The following is a 17,794-nucleotide window of genomic DNA, read 5'->3' as shown; positions in this document are numbered from 1 at the left end:
AAAGAAGCGCAGGGACAGTACCCTGGCCCTAAGTTCAAGCCCTAGGACAGACAAAAAAATAAAATAATTCCCATGCCTGTATAATATTTTGTTTTGAAAGAGCTCCTTGGCTTATTTGTTCTCATGCTGCACAGTGAGTTTGAGCACCTATTATTAAATACACACACTGGGCTGGAAGCAATTAGTGCATAAACAGTTACTTGCATCCCTTTCTCAGGTGATACTGGTCAAGGTGAAACCCAGTTACCTGTAGTAGCCAGGCATGACAATATGGACCCCAGCACTGGCTTGACAGATAGGTGGTGAGTTCTTATCATCCATTTTGCGCACAGAATCTGTGAAAGGTCCTGTAGCATTGATAACACATTTGGCTCTCACATCAAATTCTTGCCCTGTGAAAGAAATCACCATCCATCACATTTCCCCATTTGTTTCTCTGAGTTCACTGAGTCTGTATTTTCCTAATATATCCATTACCATAACCTAGGGTGACATGTATAGCATGCCACACTAAGTGACAAGAGCAGCTAGAGTTATTAGGAGCCAAACAAAAAGGCTCATTCCTAAGTAAGTTTACTAGAAGCAAGTCCAAATTAAAGGGGGGGGGGGGGGGGCGGGTAGAGGGGGAGGAGGCATGCCACTTTTTCACTATGGTTTTCAGTCTATTTATAAAGCTCTCATGATCAAGGCCTCACACATAAAGGGGATGAGTAAATAAGTTAAGTTTTCCTCGAAACTCAGAAACAGAAACAGCATTGCTGGGGAAATGAATTCCCAAGGCAGAACCAGTGGCATGTCTAAAACAACGGGATTTTGCAAGTTGCCTGCCTGGCCATGAGACCAGAGTCAGAATGAAAACCTCACCCAAGTTAAAGGTGATTGACTTTAATGATGTGTAAATGCACTGCTGGTGTCACCTAAGTAATGCTTTGAAATCTGGCACATTTATTTAATTTTATTAATCATATGTTTTTGCAGTGGAAATGGAATGCACTCATAAGCTGTGGGGATTTGGTGAGCATTTATTATTATCATTATTATTATTAACGCAAAGGAGGAAAATTGCCAAGGCTCAAAAGGGGAAATTTTCATGTTAAAATCAGTCATTGTTGACAATAAGGGATATAATTAATATGACTCTGAAAGTCTGGATTTCATGAAAGAAAATCGACAGAAAAATTATAATTCAGCAAGGCCAAGTACTCCAAAAGACATCCCCCCTCCCTTCCCCCCAGACACGAGCATACCTGTGAGTACATCCTTGCACCGTGCTCCGCTCACACGCTCCTTGCCTGTTTGGGGGTCTGTCTTCTTGAGCAAGCGTACAACCTCCATGTAATTGGCTGTGGCAGCCCCGTACCTGGCAGCAGTGAGCGCAATGGCTAGGTTCATCCGTGCATCGTTGTGCTGTCCTGCAGCAGGGAAAAGCACCAGGGAGGGACAGGAGTCACCTCGAGCCACAGGCTGGTGGTACAGAAGGGTGTCACAACAGATATGTCACATCTGTCCCTGTCACCCAGAATATCTGTGATGGCTGGGCAGCTCTACAGGGCATGATTTGAAAATACATGGTCATTCTCACTCAGACATTTACCTGCCACAGCAGCAAGGGCATTTTGTGTACCAGAAAATAATGGCAAAATAATATATCCCCTTCAGATACCGAGCTAACATAATTATCTGAAAGTTAAAGAAGAAGTTAATTATTCTCTCCATGTGGGAACATATGTATATGTCAAGCTTTTCCTAATACAGAAAAACCATAAGCATGAAAGTAAAGCAATTCAAAACTTCAGAATATTTGACACCCCAACTGGTGTTGACGAACAATTTTCAAGAGTATGTGCTCAATCTAATATTCAAAACCAAGAGCCTAATCTTCCATGGAGAATCTCTCAGCATTCCATAAAAGGATTTTTTTTTCTGGGTTTGAATTTTGATCAGGGCTTCTTCAAATGTAACATTTTTTAATTGCACATTAAAGGTACGAAATTAAGCAGGGCAAAATTTAATTACAGAACAATTCCTACCTGTATTGTTAAAGATTTATTGCTGAAAAATCCTAGTTAAAGAAAACTAAGGGGGAGGAGAGAAGGGGGGAAAATGATTAATCACTTTAAAATACTGGCATCACTGGAGACTTTTTCTATTTATTATTGCCAGTGGAGTTAACGCTGACCAGGAAGAATTGCTCGACATTCCAGGGGCCAGGTTCTCTGTGCCCTGAATAATTAATTATCCAGGGCCCGATGTATTGAAGCAGAGTTCAGATTCCCACACACTGGGATCAGTTCTATCAAGATAATACTGATAAAGGGATGAATTTGTAATGGATATTGTTGTTGATTTATGTTGCCAGCATACCAAACATTTAGTATAAATGGTTTATGTAAAGTTTCTTCCTTGAGATTCAGTCTGTGCAGAGCTAGAAGGACTATACAAGTAATCTGTTCCAGCTAAAAGGGCAAAGTTATAAAGAGAGAATCGATGACTGAAGGTCCTGCCACCCCTCCCCACAAACATTTTCTAAAACTGCTGAACTAATTCCATCAGCCAAGAAACTCTGCCCTCAGATTCTGTGTACTTCCAAATGGGAAATGTATATATTAAACCTCAATCTGCAATATTTTATCACTGTTTTAGAATTATTTTACTTGGACATTTAGCATTCATTAATGAAAAATATATTATCCTGGATTTAATATAGCCAAAATTTTAATTCATGAAAAATAGGAGAAGGAACAAAGCAACTATGACAACAGTAGCCGATGAGGCGGAAGCTGGAAGAAAGGACATATAATTAATTCTATCAGTTTCAACTCAGCAAAACCTTAAAATTGCTTCAAATAATCATTTGAAGTTGAAGGGAACCAACCTTTATTAAAATAGGGCTCTTATTTCAAGCCAGAATCCAATTGCAATGTTACATGCACACACTCCATAGAAATAAAAATTCCATTGTAGGAAAACATTCCACAGTAAGTGTGTTACACACTCACCAGCAGAGGCAAGCATTTGGCAGCACAAGAATTCCAACCATCATATAAGCTAGAGAAACTCTTCCATTAGATGTGTTGGTTTAAAAGATGTGATACAGCCAGGCACTGGTGGTCCATGTCTATAATCCTAACTACTCAGCATGTTGAGATCTGAGGATTATGGTTCAAAGCCAGCCAAGGCACAAAAGTCTGTGAAACTCTTATCACAACTTAACCACAGAAAACTGGAAGTGGCACTATGCCTCAAGTGGTAAAAGCTCAGGGACAGCACGTAGGCCCTGAGTTCAATCTCATGACTGGCACCAAAAGAGGGAGAGGAGGAGGGGGGGGGGGGGGGAAGGAGGAGGTGGTGGTAGAGGAGGAGGAGGAGGAGGAGGAGGAGGAGGAGGAGGAGGAGGAGGAGGCATAAAAAATGTGTAAAAAAAATGTGTAAAAAAAAATTAAATCCAAGATAATCACTGTTCCAAGGAACAGTTACTAAATGACAAATTCTTCTATAAAGTGATGTACCTATCACACAATCCTGTGACCCTAAGCCAGTTTTGGGAATATAAAATTTTCTTTTAGTAAATTCTAATTACAGCAACAATACATAGAATACACATAGCCTACATTGAAGGATAGCGTCATATATAAACTTGCATTGCTTCCATTCTATGGAATGGATCCCTAATTAGTTTCTGAATCCCAATACAATTTAAGAAAAAGGTCAACCATACTCGAAGACATGAGGCACAAACTCATTATACTGGTTCCTGTTTATCCATATCTACCCCCAGGAGCCAGCAGCACAGCACCTGCTCTGGCTTGAGTCAGGAATATCACTTACTGGAAGAAACCCTTCAGGAATGATTCTCCTCTGTCACAATTCTTCTACTCCTATTATTATTACTAAGATTGCCAAACAATTTGCAGATCTCTGAATGTTCAAATCATTTCCTACCGTCTTGCTTTTGGTCCCATTTATTCCTATTCTTCTGGTTGGCTTCCAATCTGGAGGCTTTAGGAAAATATTGCTCATCTATAATAATCTGCATCAACTGTCTCCCCAAAAAGTCTTTTCTGATATGTGTCCTGTCTTCTCTAAAGCAAAATTGTTCACTCCATCTCCTAGGTCAGCATTCTGCCTTAGATATACCTCTTTCTAGTCTTGCTAATCTAAATTCACCCAGGCTTCCATCTACTTACAAAAATACTGTATCAGTCATGAGTTGAGCAGTGTGAACTGTGAAGGGAATGTAATGTAACTTACTGGACCTTATTGGCCTATTGTAACTTACTCTTCCACTGTAAATACTGTAGGAGAGTTTACTTGTTCATACTTGTTTTTATTTTTTCTCCTTCTCCCATTAGCAACAGGCAGAAAATAGGTATCCAGTTAGTACTGACATAAGCCATACTCCATTCAGTATATTATATAAAGAAGCAATTAAAATCTCATCTCTGAAATACCTTGTTACTTTTCTAAAAAAATTTCAATCAGAAGTATGTTGGTGGTTAGACATTGAGGAAAATCCCAGAATTGTGTGCAATCTAAACATAACCCCAAATCAGCCCTTCTATTTATGCTGAGTAGTGGGGAGAGATAGAGAAATTGTTCTGAATGATTCCCTCAGCTCTGTCCCTTGCTCTGCAAGGGAATATATAGTTATTATTAGCTCTAAATAATTGAGGACCAAGCCTGGCACTGGTGGCTCATGTCTGCAATCCTAACTACTCAGGAGGCTGAGATCTGAGGATTGCGGTTTGAAGTTGGCTGAGGAAGAAAGTCTGTGAGACTCTTATGTCTAATTAACCACTCAAAAACCCTAAGTGGCCCTTTTGCTCAAATGGTGGAGCACTAGCCTTGAGCATGATGAGGCTCAGGGACAAGGCCCAGGTCCTGTTTTCAAGCACCACAATCAATAAAAAATAAGAACAAAAACACAAAAACTGAGGATCAAATAACTTCTCCGAGCCCAGGAGGTCCTTACATTTCCACCCATTCACCTCCATCGATTTGCCAGTTTGGAATAGAGGGCAAATCTTCTGTTCCTCTTCTATTCACGTTAAAATAAATAAATAAAATAAAATAAAAAACCACCTTGCCCTTTACCCTGAGATACCCAGATGCCTGCAGTGCACACTTCCTGGTGTATATTCCCAACTACATCTCCACAACCCCCTTGCCTGACATTTTGAAAGGTATCTCTATGCCTCCTGTAATTTTTTTTTCCTTTTTTTTTTTTTTTCTGGAGAGGAAAGTTTCTGACAACACTGCATGTCATTGGAATGTGATACAATCATCCTAAATCACCCAATTGATCTGCTGCTGAAGTTGAGATTTTTCAAATCTGTTTCCTTACAGCCCAGCAGCATTATCTTGTGTTTCACTGATGAGTGAGTAGCTTTACCTTGGCACTTACACAAGGACCCAGACGGCAACTGGGAAAATCTGTTTCCTGCTATGTTCGCGTTTGCACTTGAAATCTTACATATGTGCACATACTGAGCTTACAGCTCTGAGGAGAGGAAGCACATAAGAGGTGGAACTATAACTGTTTTCTCTTGTTTAGAAAAACAAAACATGAAATCTACCCACTAAAAAGAATAAGGGTTATTGGAGGTGGAGATTTTGTCTTCACCCTCGATGGCCTCACACAAAGAAGTACCAGAGGTATTTTAAGTCAAATATGCAAACTTATGCATAATTTAGGGTGTAGCCATCTAAAAGATAAATTTTATATATAAATATTTTGGAGATAAAGCAATATTGCTTTTTATGGCAATGGAGATAATGTGCAAATAGCTGGGGGAATCACTGAACGTGTAAAGCCCATAAAGAATGAGTAATATGAAAAAGAAACAACAGGTAATACATTAGCAAGCGATATCCTGGTCCTTCAGGAAAATGAAGAACTATGAAATTCTACAAACAATGTTCCTTTTAATGTAATATACTTGTGTGTGTGTGTGTGTGTGTGTGTGTGTGTGTGTGTGAGAGAGAGAGAGAGCGAGAGAGAGAGAGAGTAGCGGTAGTAGTAGTATACTGGTATTGGTGCTTGAACTTGGGGTCTTGGTGCTGTACCTTAGTTTTATTGCTCAAGACTAGTGCATAACCACAGTTCCATGTCAGCTTTTTGGTAGTTAACTGGAGGAAAGAGTCTTATGAATTTTTCTGCCTGATCAAACTTCAAACTTTGATCTTCAGATCTCAGCCTTCTGAGTAGCTAGAATTACAAATGTGAGCCAAAGATGCCAACCTTAATACACGTACTTTTAAATTGTCCTACACAGACATAGACACACACACACACACACACACACACACACACACACACACACACCCCTTCCCAGTGGTATAGAGCATCTAATTGTTAGAGGAAAAAGAGAAAAGATACTTCATTAAAATAACACCTGCCCATAATTCATCACCAATACAAACTGCCACTTTACAACATTGAGAATATTGCCTCTAACTCCTTCTGCCCTGACCTGAGTCTTGTACAATCACTTAGACTACTTCTAGCGAGGGGAGATGCTTGCAAAAAAAAAGAATTTCTTCCTGAAGCTTTAACCCCATTTCTAACAAGCTCCACAAAGAAAGCTTCATTGTCTCAGAGTGTCACAATGACCTCTGGCAGCTTTCCCTCAGCAGACTGGCACAGGTAATTCAAAGGCTAATCTATGAAGCTCAAGCTAATTTAACATAACCATTACATTTAAAATTTCCCTCTCTGGTAGAAGCAGAACAAAATAGGTGTGTCAGAGGATTATTGCGTTCTGCTTTAGGTGCCTATAAGTAGGCTTAAGAAAGGAAAGCTCAGGGACAGCATGTCATTTCCAAAAAGAAATCGTTTATAAAAGCACTTATTGTGTTAGGATGGGTGAGGTTCAGGGAGCACCAGAGGCAATGAAGACAGAACAGACCTTCCAAGGTACAGGGCAGAGTGGATCTAGGTTTGGAATAGCCCAGTTGCAACTTTTGAGTGTGTCACTAATGGAGCTAGTGAAACGTGGGTTATAAGCTGTACTCCTCTGGTCTTCAGTGTTTATTTAAAGAGATTTACTGGTACTCTTGAAATTATACCATACATATAATAGCTAATCTGTAAGAGTTATCTTTTCCTTTCAATATTTCCCCCATTTCTGGTTTTTCTGCCTATATCTCACTATGTCTAAAAGAGATAGGATATCCATAACTACTGAAAGACAAGTGCTTTGTGATGGAAATGAGAGGAAAAATCAGAAATCATTTTCTTTCACTGAATCTAAAAGTATAATTACCTTTTTATTTGATTAACTTTATGGGCTATATAGTATATTACAAGTATTCCTCTAGTTCTTCTCCCCTTCTTGGAACAATATCCTTTGTCATCAGCTTTCTACTTAGGTCTGAACTCCACTATGGGTAGTCGATTATCAATGGAATTTGAGTAAATGTGATCAAAACAGAGCCTCAAAAGCATGCTATGTGTTTATTCTTGTGCTCCTGACCTCTGCTTTTGCCAGTTCCAAGAAACAGATATTCCCTGGGTTAGCTAGTATAAGAAGGATGAAAAACATGCAATGACTCACCCTAGTCATCCCAGTTACGGTAATCATCTATCAGCTTAAAGTCAGGCAACTTTTACTACTACTACTTCAGAGTACAGTTCAGCACTTCTACTTCAGCAGAGGACCATGTAGCCAACCCAAGACAAGATCAGAAGAGCCATACATACCACCATTTTAGGGCATGAATAATACAGCCAAAGCAATTAGAGCAAATCTCCACTAACCTTACAGCTCCATTCATTTGAAATTGCATGTAAAACTTACATAAAAGACCAAATACCAGCAATATAACTACAGTATTAGTACAACCCCAATGTGTCAAGTAGTGCCTGCAAAGTGCTTTTATTCTTTGATTTATAAATATACACAAATGTATGTATGTACATGTATATGTATGTATGTATTCATGCATTTTATGTGTGTGTGCTTGTGAATAATATGTGTGTATTCACCTATATTTATCAGGAACTAAGATTTTTTTTAAATCTTCCTAGGTTTAAGAATATTTTAAAAGAAAATATCTTCTAGATAGACTGGTGAAACCCAAAACAAAAGCATAATATTCCAAGTTTATGAATTACAGTGATTTGCTGTCACCTACCCATACTATAGTTCTCAAGAAGGGACACTTGTTAGCAGTGAGCATGTAATCATTTTTATTATTAAATACAAAGGTACAATTAAAATGCAGGCACAGGATGTGACCTGCTTTGTAATTCTGCCCGGCCTTTTCCTTCACAATATCCTTTTCATTATCGTGGGCCTTTTGTTCCTTCGTGTTTCTTTTGTCTTATCCTAAGCTATTTACAATCTGAATAATTAGCAATCAGGGTGGATCGGTGGTCTTTGGCCCCGCATAAACGAAACATTGTCAAACACCTTAACATGACATACTGAAGTACATAAAGTTTCTATACCCTCAGGACTTTTCTTTCTTGAAAAAGTTTTAAATGAATCTAATGAGTGAGTTTTGTACTTCTCAGACACTTAGGAATCTAACTAGAGTTGAACAAAAATGAAACCACATTTAAACTGCAAACAACAGAATGCTCTGGGTATTCATTAGCTATTTCTGTACCAAAAAAAAAAAAAATGTTCTATACATTAGTTTACAATGAAGACTCCCTTTGCCTGCTCCAGGACAATCAATTCTCTTTCTAGCACAAGCCCAAAGTAGTTTTGCTTTTTGTATCCTGGGGAGGGAGGAGAGGAGGTACTTTTTAGGAGAAAAAAGATTGGAAAGTGGGAAATGTGGCAAAAATTAATTAAGTGAAGTTGGAAAGTTAGAAAGCAAGACACGCCAGAGACTCTTTGACAGACTACACAATGATATGACCTAAACCCTAGGTAAGTTTCCTTGCTTGCTTGTGAAATGGGCTAAATTCATTGGCAATCTTTCCTGGAATGCCTATCTTTGATGGCAAAGATCTCTTGTTACTGAGCTACAGTCTAGACAGTGCAGCATCTTAACACAAGAAAATTCATCTAAAGATTCTTCAGATTCATTGCTTTTGGAAATGCTTCTTGAATATCTACTCATGATCAAACACTGAACTACTATTTGTGGTTGAAATGGAAAAAAGGTCTAATGGATGATGCTTCCCCAGGACACAAAGATAGGAGAGCAGGTTAACCACTTATCTTGGAAAATTCACATAATCCATGCTCTTCCTAGCCAATTCCTTTTTCTTCTCACTGCAGTTTTCTTAAAATATCACAAACTTCAATGCTCCAGACATACTTTCTTTTCTCTCTTAAGGCATAGCAAAATGTGCAACGCTTCTCTCACAGAGAATGTGTACTTAAGGCCAAGTCCCATCAAAATTAAGGTTCTGTTACCTCATCTACACTAGGGAAATGACAATGAGATTTACACAGAGTTATGACAAGAAGTCAGACGGAAAGTATATACCTATAAATATAGTATTATTTTATCTTTATTATTAAAAATACTTAAAGCCAAGACTTCCTTATACCTTAAAAATAATATTTATTGAATACTTTAAAAATACAAGAAAACCAAAATATTCCTCAACATTTTCCAGTTTCAAAGGTGTTTCTTTGTTTAGCAATCGGAGAAAACCTTCCCTGAAACATACAAGTACTCATCTCTAATCTTTGCACTGTCTTTATGCTTCTTCTTTCTCTTCTTCTCTTCAATTTTTGCCACTAGCAAACAAAACACTTTGTATTTGTCACAAGAGTAACAAGACAAGTGGACAGTTTTCCATCCAGAGGAATAAAATGTTGACAGGGAAATTGATAGTTACAACAAATTAAAACAACTCTTAATCTAGGGGATTTCATTTTCCCAAAAACTAGGTTTTCACAAAGGAAATCAACACTAGGAATTAATGTGGTATCTTGGGAAAAGTTACAAAACTGGAGTCCTGGTTCCTTAAACAGCCACTAACAGGTATGCTTTTGCAGCAGATACCAGTCTGGTGGTGGTCTGTTTCAGTATGGGTTGGAACCTAGTACCTACCCTTAACTCTTGTAGGATAGCCCTTCTCCCGAAGAGGAAAGGGTAAGACAAAAGTAGGCTCTCATCTTGCTCCACAATCATATCTCTTCTCTCATCAAGAGACAGTGACCCAAAGAACCTCCCATCTGGGAAAGGAGGCAGTTTCACTGTCCCCTTTGTAAGGGTTGTGGTGACAGAGATGTCAGCAGCCTTGGCAGAGCAAGATATGACATGTGGGAATCAGCAATGAAGCCCATGTTGTGCTGGTTCTGGAGAGGACTGTGTTCCTGGCTCTAGTGACTGAAAATCATCTTGGCTCCTCTTTTTTTCAAGTTAGTTTTTCTGTTTCCCAGCATGTCTTCTGCTACCCAAAAGGAATTCCTTTTTTCAGGGGGTAGAGACAATATCTCAAGTGGTAGACCAGAGAACACTGCCTAGCAAACATCAGACCTTGAGTTCAAAGCCAGAGAGCAACACACACGCACACACCCAAAATGTTAAGACAGGTTTTCCATCATCCTTATGCTGCTGTTTGTACTAATGACTAAAGTTCTAAATAATATGTTATGTCTCTGTCCTATGGCTCCAGCCACAAGGTAGACTCTGATCATTTCTCTGGTTATCATCCAGTTCTAATACTCAAAACTGCAATAAGGCCTCAAATAAACCAACTGAAAATTCAATCTAATTATATAGCAAGTTCCCCAAAAGACTTTTGATGAAACTAAGCCATTTTTCATGAAAGGACCAGTAAAAGAAAGTGAATCCTTTCACATACACAGACATACGCTTTGCGCCCTCCTCGCCTCATTTGTGTGTGAGCGCATGCACACAACTTTTTCCAGAAATGCTGGAATGTCTCAACCTGCCCCAAGGGCTGTTCCGAGTGTGAGCTACATAATAAACACATAGAGCTCTGTGCCAGGAACCAGCTGGGGAATTCTGACTGGAAACTGCCTTTTGAGAGCCTTTATCTGTTGTGTACTGAGCCCCCAAAGCGTATCAGAGTTCTCTCACTTTAATCACACGAAGATCTTGTACCTTATCAAATCATTATCAAATCAATCTGACCAGAGCCCAGAGTCCAGATTGTGTAAGACCCAGTCCTGAAGAGCCAGGAAAACTCTTTCCTCCTGCCACTGACACAGCTTAGGTTCTGAGCACATTCCTTTCCTGAGTCCATTTCTTCGTGTCTACAATAGGGACTTATCTGTTTCTCACCCATCCACTAGAGCTACAGAAATGACCAGATTGGCACAAATGTAAAAACTTTACAAGAATGAACCTATAAAAGCTAGCCAAGATTGCCTTCTACTAAGTTGACCCTTCTTTTGCTTGAGATAGTTCTTTAAGTGTTCGGATTAAAAACATTCCTGTTTGTCAGAATAACTATCAGCAACAGATTTGATGTTAAACTGGAACATTTTACTCAGAACTGGATTCTCTAAAAAGAAGAAATGGATAGTCAGAATTTAATTCTCTTTTAAACTACAAACACAAATTGATTAGACTTACTTGACAAATTCACAGGTATTTTTTTCAATTCTACAGTAAGAATTTCCAGTTGCATATGCTCTACTCCACAGTTACTCAACAAAATCCTGACTTAACTTGATTATTCAAATAAGTTTGCCCTACTACATATTTTTAATAGCAATTTGAGTCATTGAGTTTACAGGGAAATTTCACTTCTCAAAAGAATAAATAAAGGCCAGAAACCTGGTTCTAACCACCACCACAACCTCCAGAAACGTATCTCTAAGCAAAGGCAGCAATGCCTAGAATAAAAAGAAGATGTTATACAAATTTTTTGTCTAAAGTAATCGGTTTATAATAATAGCTGTGAGTTGTGCTAATGGCGCTACAACCCAATCACAAGGAGAGACGTGACAGAAGGTATTCTGAACCTTTAAGATCAAAGTCTTAGGGGAAAATGTCATGAGAATCAATTTAATTTCATCATGTTCTAATAGCTAGTAGAATAGCTGATTTATCTTCCAGATAAAATGACATCAAAGAGAAGGTTGTCTACAATACTATTAACAAGAAAAGTATGTAAATATTCCAGCCATATATATATCACATAATACATTGGATGCTACCACCATATTTTGAAAGCTAATAAATGTGTTCAGGTAAAACATGTAAACATGTGAAACAGAACTTCCCCTTTGGTGAAAATGGGAGGGGAGAAAATACTATCGATATAATCAATACTCCCCAGTACTTGAGAAAGACATTCTAGACAGCTAGAGGGGAATCTGTACTCAATAAATATGTATGAGCTTACAAAAGAAATGTTTCAATAAATAAGCTCTAGACTCACTTCTGATAAACTATTACATATGTTACAATAAAACAGTACTATAAATAGCTCTTGCTTGGCAAGGTGGTGAACACCTGTAATCCCAGCACTCAGGAGGATAAGACAGAAGGATTTTGAGTTCTGGCCTGGGTTACACAGCTAGACTCTGTCTCAAAACAATATGCATGACTCCCTCCTCATTGGACACACACAAAAGGCTTCATAACTTTCTCCTGGGGCTGGGAAAGTGGCTAAGTGGTAGAGTGCTTGCCTTGCATGCATGAGGCCCTGGGTTCAATTCCATAAACAGAAAAAACTGGAAGTGGTGCTGTGGCCCAAGTGGTAGAACGCTAGCCTTGAGCTGAAAAGCTGAGGGACAATGCCCAGGCCCAGAGTTCAGGCCCCACAACTGCGGAAAAAATAAAAAAATAAAAACCTTTCTCTTCAAGCGCCAAAATTCTAACAGTGTAATATGCAACAATTAACCATATCATCCTTCTACTCATTTCCTATCATTAAAAGAGTAATTATAAATTTAGGTATCATATAATGTCAAATCAAATGGAATATACCATAACTATTACCAATGTTTTCATTTTTTTGTTTTATTATAAAACATAAAACAAGAGGCAAATACTATGTTTTAGTAAGTAGGACTTCCAACCATATTCCCACAACTCTCAAGGTCTTCCTGGAAATGCTGGTTTTTGTCAAAGACAAATCTTATTAGGTTCTGAGACAGTCACGGTGCCCTGGCTCTGTTGTAATTACTGGCAGGCTTCAACTTGCAGGCTCAGCCCCAGGCAATTCCTGCATCAATCCTGACAGCACTTGGCAGTATCTAAGGAACCCAATTCCACCTCAAACTCTTGTAGTCCCATAAACTATCATAGGCCTGTTGGACTTTCCTAGCTCAACAAGAGAAGCAGCAGTCCCCTCCCCCACCATACACTCTAAACATAAGGCTCCTTACCCAAAGGTACTCTGTTCCTCTAGATCATTACTCTGCCCCCATTTTGACTGGCTTGCCCAGAGCTCTGACATTTTTCCTAGCCTCACCCAAGGATTAACCTCTCTCCATTTCAAAGATTGTCTAATAGCCTTCAAAACCTTCCTCCTCCAAAAGAAACTCTAAAGTACTATCATGAACTTGACTCCATATGTACATCACTAAGAACATTGCTCCCTGCTCAGATCTCTCCATCCAGTAATAAAGTAAAAACTGGGCTGCACACTAAGCTGGCCATGTCAGCTGGGACAGGTGGCTGGGGCAGGTGGCTGCCAGCCATGTCCTTCAGAGGACCACTGAGAGTCTGGCTATTCTTCATGCCCTACCTGTTGATGGTTCACCTCACCAATCTACCAGAGGAGAGACCTCCCCTCAAGTCTATTTGAGAGCTGTCCACATTTTAAGGACAATGACCACCAGGGGTGGTGGCACATACCTGCAATCCCAATACTCAGGAGGCTGATGCAGAACAAAGGAGAATATGAGGCCAGCCAGGGCTATATAATAAGACCTTGCCTCAGACAAACAGAAACAAACAATCAAACCAAGGACAAGAACCCTGTTAGGAGAGAGTCAAGGTTTTGGTACTGATCCCAAAGAGCTATCTGATCAGATTCAGCGGTTTTGTTATCATCTACAGAAAGCAAGAAAAAGAATCCTCTATTTAGTCTTTCTAAATATTGTAATTTAGCTTACAAATTTAAAGTCAATTTTACTTTACAAGTGCTAAGTTAGCTGGTCACAAATAAAAAATTTGCATGTCGGAAATTGTGAATTCTAATTAAAAACCAAAGCTGAAGAATCAGTGACTGAAAAGCAGACTACAACAGACTATTCACCTTAAGGAGAGGCAAAATTATAATGTATTATCCCATTAAAATACAGCCTATTCAATTTCAACCTAACACAAGTCTCCAAAGTTCTGAGCGTACCACACAAAGATGTATTTGTAAGACACCCTCACAGCACTTTGATGTGACCGTATGTTCATTAAAAGGAAGTATTACTACTTACATACATAAGGTACGTAATGAATTCAGTATGTGTCTAGAGTTGGCTAATACCATGAAAGCACATGCCAAGAGCACAGACTATAACTCAAACTGCAATTTGTCAAAGTTAGAGCTTAATATGATACAGATTAGAAATAAATAAATAAACCACCAATGTCCCAATGTGGGATTGGTAAAGAGAGCTAAGCCCAAACTGAGACCAGGTTGCAACTGACATGCCTTTGTTCTAACTATAGCTTTGGCTATTCCTCCCTTCTTCCACCTGGATAAGTACAAAATTAGCATGCATCCGGCATTCTTCACTCTCCAGAGGGTTTTTATCTCTAGCACTGCTTAAAGACTTATATTCATTCCAAATGCTGACATAAACCAGTTGGGCAATCACAGATTTTTTGTAAAAGCCCACGTTACTGAAGTTTGAAAAGATCTAGATTAATCTTAAAACTGATTTGAAAACATGTAACATTAGTTTATTAATTTCATTTCTAACATGAAGATTTAACAAGAGATTGGAAAGGGGTAGACATACAAAGAAAAAGAGGTAAACAACAAAGACAACCATCAATAAAATAAGATAATCTAGGGGGTAGATACAGGAGGCAAAAGTCACAGATATTGTGACTACATATTATATCATCTTTTTCCTAAGTCTCCACTTTTCTTTGTGACCCAAGATTCTTTCCCATCAGCATGAAATTCCATCCAACAGTTTCTCATCAGGTATCGGACATGTTTCCTAGATTCTGAGATCTCTGTGTCCAGTGTTGTATTTTTGCTCATTGGATTCCAGTTTGCTACAGAATTGACTAACATCTTTAGCATGGCAAACCTGGAATCATAGGCTGCAGATTAACACAGAAGGTACCACAACAAAGCCCTGTGCATAATTCCATGCCTCAACTCATCTTGCTCTCAAGCTCTTCTTAGCTGCTTCCTATATTACCTGTCTGTATGATATGGACCACAATGTCCCCATGGCATCCTTCCCCAATGATGATCTGCCTAGACTACTCTTTCTTTAAATTCAGCAAAGTATTATTTAAGGAAGCTCTCAGGGCATGTCATTTCAGTTGGCACAGGTAAAAGGACCATAGTCTGTGGCTAAAAAGAATAACTAAAGTAAAAAGAGGTAAGGGCAAGACTCAAGTGGTAGCAAACACAAGGTCCTGAATTCAAATCCCAGGAGAGAGAGGAAGAGAGAGGGAAAGAAGTAATATAAAAAGAAAAGAGAAGAAAAAGAAAACCTAAGAGAAGAAAGGAGGAGGAGAGAAGAGGAGGAGAAGAAGAGAAAGAGAAACAGAGGCTTTCATAAAAAAGGAGACATGAGTCAAGTGGTACAACAGGACCTTACAAGCTCAAAGCCCTGAATGTAATCTTTAATACCAACAAATAGATGGGAGGGAAGGAGGGAGGGAGGGAGGGAGGGAGGGGACTGAATCTCCAATAGTACCAAAAAGAAAGGAGGGATAGAGTAGTAGAGAAGGGGGAAGGGAAATATTGCTGTAGTGCCATAATTCAAAGGGAATTAACAAAAGTAGTCATTCCAATTAACAGGAGAAGCCTATAGAAAAAGATACAGGTGCTGAGAGAAAGATGACTTTCTCAAAACTGGAGGGGAAGCATCACTTGGGGAGAAGAGGAGGAAAAGTCTATTATAGGGCAGCATAGTACACAGATAGCTCTCAGCTATACCTTCATGTAGTGAAGGCTCACTCAACTGAGATCCATAGTAACAAAAAGGGGGAAAGATAAGTCTAAAATGTGTGGGGTCAATTAATTTTATTCACATTTGGGATGAGGTGGAGGAGGAGAGGCCCTAAGTTACATTAAACAGCAAGTGTAGCAAATTAAATAATTAGAATTTAGTAAATGAGGTTTTTAATTGCATCTAGGTATTCATATTACTTTAACTATTACTCTAAATTATATACATATTTCATTATGTTTGTGTTAATAATATTTATGCTTAGGATTCTCTAAAGAGATCTTTTGCTATTTTAAAAAATTGACATAATTCGAAAATGAACTTTACAACTTTGGTGGGGGGGGGGAGGGGGAGGGGGGACTGGGTGGGGGGGCGGGGCAGGGGGAGGCTGGGAAGGGATGTGAAGGGTAAACAGAGGAGGCGGCTGCAATGCTTGATAAGAAATGTATGCATTATCCTGCCCATGTAATTGTCACCCCTCTGTACAGTATGTTCACAAAAAATAAAAATAAAAAATAAATAAATTGACATAATTGAGTGAAGCTTATTTTTTCTCTCCATTTATATTTAAGGGTCATAAAGACCCTTAAATAACTGTATTGTCAAAGCCCATAGAACTCATAAACTTTATAGACCACAATAAATAATTTGCCCCATTAAAGTTAGAGTGTATTTGTGAATTTAACTAAGCATCACTAACCCACAATACTGTAAAATTTGTGAAATTATGTAATCACTTATTCACAATAAAGAATTGCAAAAAAATAAAATAAAAACATAAAATGAGAAGCCATTTTAAACCCTTTTACCAGTTTCTTTGTTGAAACTCATAACAATGTAACTTAAATTAGGAAAGTCTGGGGAGAAAGATGGAACAGGTGACATTAGTCAAGATGTACTTATAAACTGATTTCTTGAATTAAAATTCCTTCTTACAACTACTTACATAAAAGAAAAGAAAATCTAAACAATCAAACCTAAATTTATAAATAAAAAAAGGTTCATAAAGATACAAATTTTACCCAATGGTGTAATGAGAAAAAGAAGTACATAAGTAGAAGATACAGGGGAAATGTGTGTGTGTGTGTGTGTGTGTGTGTGTGTGTGTGTGTGTGTATCTTGCTTTATAACAAGCATGTACGATTGCTTTTAAGAATACCATTGAAACCTGGGCATGTTGGAGAACACATGTAATCTCAAATCAGGAGATTCAGGCAAGAAGCTAATAGGTTCAAAGCCAGCCTACAAGACTCTCAAAAAACAAAACAGAAGTACTCCAGACATATTGGCTAACAGCTTCACACTTATGATTCTGGTTGCTCTGGAAGCAGGATTGTGCCTTGAGGCCAGTTCCACCAAAATGTTCAAGGGACCTCATCTCAGTCAATTAAAAAAAAAAAAGTCAGCATGGAGGCACCGAGTAGATATCCTAGATAAAAGTACGGCTGCCCAAGCTAGTCTGGACAGGGGCACAGGGAACAAACACAGGAGCTTATCTGAAAAATATAAAAGCAACAAGGGCTGGGAGCATGGCTCCAGAAGCAGAGTATTTGCCTAGTAGGCAGAAGATCTGTGTTCATTCAAGAAGTACAAATCCTTGCAACAACCACACAACAATAATAATAGTAATAATACCAATTGATATTTTTTTTTCTTCATCTAGTGGTTGCTTTTATCTACTTACTGTGTATTTTTTAACCTTTTCTTCTCAAAGACGTATTGTCCAAAATAGATAGCAAATTATCTTTAAGAATACTTTTGTA

General features: G+C 38.5%; 1 protein-coding gene across 3 annotated transcripts in view; it reads right to left on the bottom strand.

Moving 5' to 3' along the window:
* Window positions 1-17,794, bottom strand: part of Gpd2 (glycerol-3-phosphate dehydrogenase 2) — a 156,202-nt gene that overhangs the window by 40,201 nt on the left and 98,207 nt on the right. For all 3 annotated transcript variants that reach the window (XM_042683534.1, XM_042683536.1, XM_042683535.1), the window contains 2 exons: window positions 1,248-1,412; window positions 248-392 (listed from right to left, as the gene is read on the bottom strand). In XM_042683534.1, coding sequence (XP_042539468.1) covers window positions 248-392; window positions 1,248-1,412 — 310 coding nt within the window. The remainder of the gene's footprint in view (window positions 1-247; window positions 393-1,247; window positions 1,413-17,794) is intronic.

This window comes from Dipodomys spectabilis, unplaced genomic scaffold (genome assembly GCF_019054845.1).
Source record: "Dipodomys spectabilis isolate Male_0828 unplaced genomic scaffold, ASM1905484v1 ptg000081l, whole genome shotgun sequence".
Taxonomy (NCBI): Eukaryota; Metazoa; Chordata; class Mammalia; order Rodentia; family Heteromyidae; genus Dipodomys; species Dipodomys spectabilis.
Note: the sequence above shows the minus strand (reverse complement) of the source record. Positions and strands in the feature narration are given on the sequence as shown.